The sequence below is a fragment of the Triticum dicoccoides genome, chromosome 7A, assembly GCF_002162155.2.
Source record: "Triticum dicoccoides isolate Atlit2015 ecotype Zavitan chromosome 7A, WEW_v2.0, whole genome shotgun sequence".
NCBI lineage: Eukaryota > Viridiplantae > Streptophyta > Magnoliopsida > Poales > Poaceae > Triticum > Triticum dicoccoides.
This window is the reverse complement of record NC_041392.1, coordinates 226,153,879-226,156,173: the sequence shown is the minus strand read 5'-3', so window position 1 is coordinate 226,156,173 and position 2,295 is coordinate 226,153,879. Positions and strand designations below refer to the sequence as shown.

Genomic DNA, 2,295 nt, shown 5'->3' with positions numbered 1-2,295 from the left:
ATTGTTTCTTTATTACGCTGAAACCTGAGTCCTGAGGTTATAAATAATGATGGGAATGAAGTTTCATAACATACCTGCAGTATCAACTGGTTATATCCGTTTTGCATATGTGAGCATTTGGGCATTTTTATCAGTGTATACCTGCAAGACCCAATGGTTTCATAATTTTGGTTGCTGATCCCTCTTGTGATTTTGCTGCTGGTCTGCAAAAAGATGAGGACGTCTGCAAGTTACAGTTTTAGTTATACTTGGTCCAGGAATTAGATAAATCTCTTCTATTGTGACTCTATGATAACCTACCATCCACTTATGGCAGGGTTGATCGTGGGAGGTCTTGCTAGCGTATCTAACGCCCAGAAAAGTACAAGGTATATACTGCCTTCTTCCCAAGAACCTAAGCGTCTCAATATGTTCCTTGTTTACCATGCTGATATGATATCCTTTTCTTTGTAATTTCAGGAGATGGTTCAATTTCCGGGAGGAGCTCTTCTTTCTGTTCTTGCTGCCTCCTATCATATTATATCCTTGGCATATGTTTCATTTTACCTCCCTTTTCCAAAAATGCTTCATTATACTTCCCGCTATGTCTTTTGTAAATCTCACGCAAAATGTTTTGCTTGACTGCATGCTACCCAGTCTGGCTTCAGCTTAGCACCAGTAAGTGCTGCATTTCCCATGCCCCTATTTTTCGAGATTCTGTCTAGCTGCAGCTAAAATATACTATCTCTGTGATTGCAGAAACCATTCTTCTCAAACTTTGGTGCTATTATTACTTTTGCAATCGTTGGAACCTTAATTGCCTCCATTGTCACCGGTGTTTTAGTGTAAGAGTCTAGACTACTTTGCTTGCATTCATATTGTATGCCAACCCTTTGACCTGTGAACATCTGATGATGCGCTGTCATTGCAGCTATCTTGCTGGGTTAATACATCTTGTCTATAGGATGCCTCTGGTTGAGTGTATGATGTTTGGTGCCCTTGTGTCAGCAACTGATCCTGTAACTGTGCTGTCGATATTTCAGGTTTCTGTCACCAACTTAGGTACTAGTACACTGTGTTTACTGGTATCCTAGAAGCAATGATTACTTACTTTTCATTTAACTGCAGGAACTTGGCACGGACGTGAACCTCTATGCGCTGGTTTTCGGTGAATCTGTGCTAAATGATGCTGTATGATTTCTGTTTACGTAAAATTGTTAGTATTATTACTCTTACTGATACTTACACCTTGCTTGATATCAATCTGTTTTGTGGCGATGAAGATGGCAATCTCCTTGTACAGGTCAGCGCAGTATTTGTGATCTCCTTTGGTTCATTCATTTGCTTCTTCCGGATCCGCCTTGACTCCCTTCATCTTCAGGACTATGGCATCTCTGAGGACGAATGCTTCTAGCCAAAACATTTTCGTAGTTATCTTAAGGTTTCTCGAGAACTTCTTTGGGTCAATGTCAACAGGTATGGTGACAAACAATGTATTCATATGGTCATTTGCTACAGATTTCCTGCCTACAGTTTTGATGTCACTGTGGTTTATCTCCCCTGGTTTTATTTTATGCTTATGCATATGAGTGCAAATTGCATGGCAGTAGAGAACTGACTTTCTAGCTACTTTTATCTTTGCAGGTGTTGGAGCTGGATTTATTTCTGCTCTCATATCCTTCCTTCACCCTACTTTTTGCATCATTAGCAGAGCTTTAATGGTTTTCTCCCACTGAAAGCTGCAATTTATATGTGATGTTTTTTTTGGTAATGCTTTCTGAAGCATTGATCACACAATATTGGTTTGTTGCTCTGCTTGAATATGAGGACACTGCTTACATGCTTTTGGTGGAAAAATTAAACCTAGATGTGTTCTTTTCATATCTGGATTAAATAAAAACTGATCTTGTCATCTCAGAACAGTGTGGAACATTGGTTCCTGATCAGTAGCACTCGGGCATAAAGCGGGTAAATTGGGAAACTTAGGGATCCCCCCTTTCCTCTCTCGCGACCGCGCCGCCTCCCCGCGGGCGGCCGGCCGCGCTTCCGTCCCCCTTCTCCAGAGGCCTTCCCCCGCCACCTTCCCCCCCGCCGCCGCCGGCGTGCGGTGCCGGGCTTGCCCCGGGCGGCGCCGGTGGCGGCGGCCCCTGCTTTTTCCCTCCCGGAGGCGACCTGCGCGGGGCGGCGCGTTTCCTGGTGGTGTGCTCAGGCGGCGGCGGTCCGGCGCGGCGGCGGGGCAACCTGGCGCAGGCGTGGGAGGCTGGCTGCGCGGCGGCGCTGCCGTTGGCGGCGGAGCTCGCGGTGGTGGGGGGTGGC

The 2,295-nt window shown here is 45.6% G+C and overlaps 1 protein-coding gene across 1 annotated transcript in view; it reads left to right on the top strand.

The window, feature by feature from the left end:
• LOC119333408 (sodium/hydrogen exchanger 6-like) overlaps positions 1-2,295 on the top strand; it is a 7,810-nt gene that overhangs the window by 1,358 nt on the left and 4,157 nt on the right. The window contains exons 2-10 of the mRNA XM_037606310.1: positions 317-368; positions 460-519; positions 633-657; positions 739-824; positions 911-1,022; positions 1,108-1,170; positions 1,263-1,282; positions 1,361-1,455; positions 1,624-1,652. Of these exons, the coding sequence (XP_037462207.1) occupies positions 317-368; positions 460-519; positions 633-657; positions 739-824; positions 911-1,022; positions 1,108-1,170; positions 1,263-1,282; positions 1,361-1,455; positions 1,624-1,652 (542 nt within the window). The remainder of the gene's footprint in view (positions 1-316; positions 369-459; positions 520-632; positions 658-738; positions 825-910; positions 1,023-1,107; positions 1,171-1,262; positions 1,283-1,360; positions 1,456-1,623; positions 1,653-2,295) is intronic.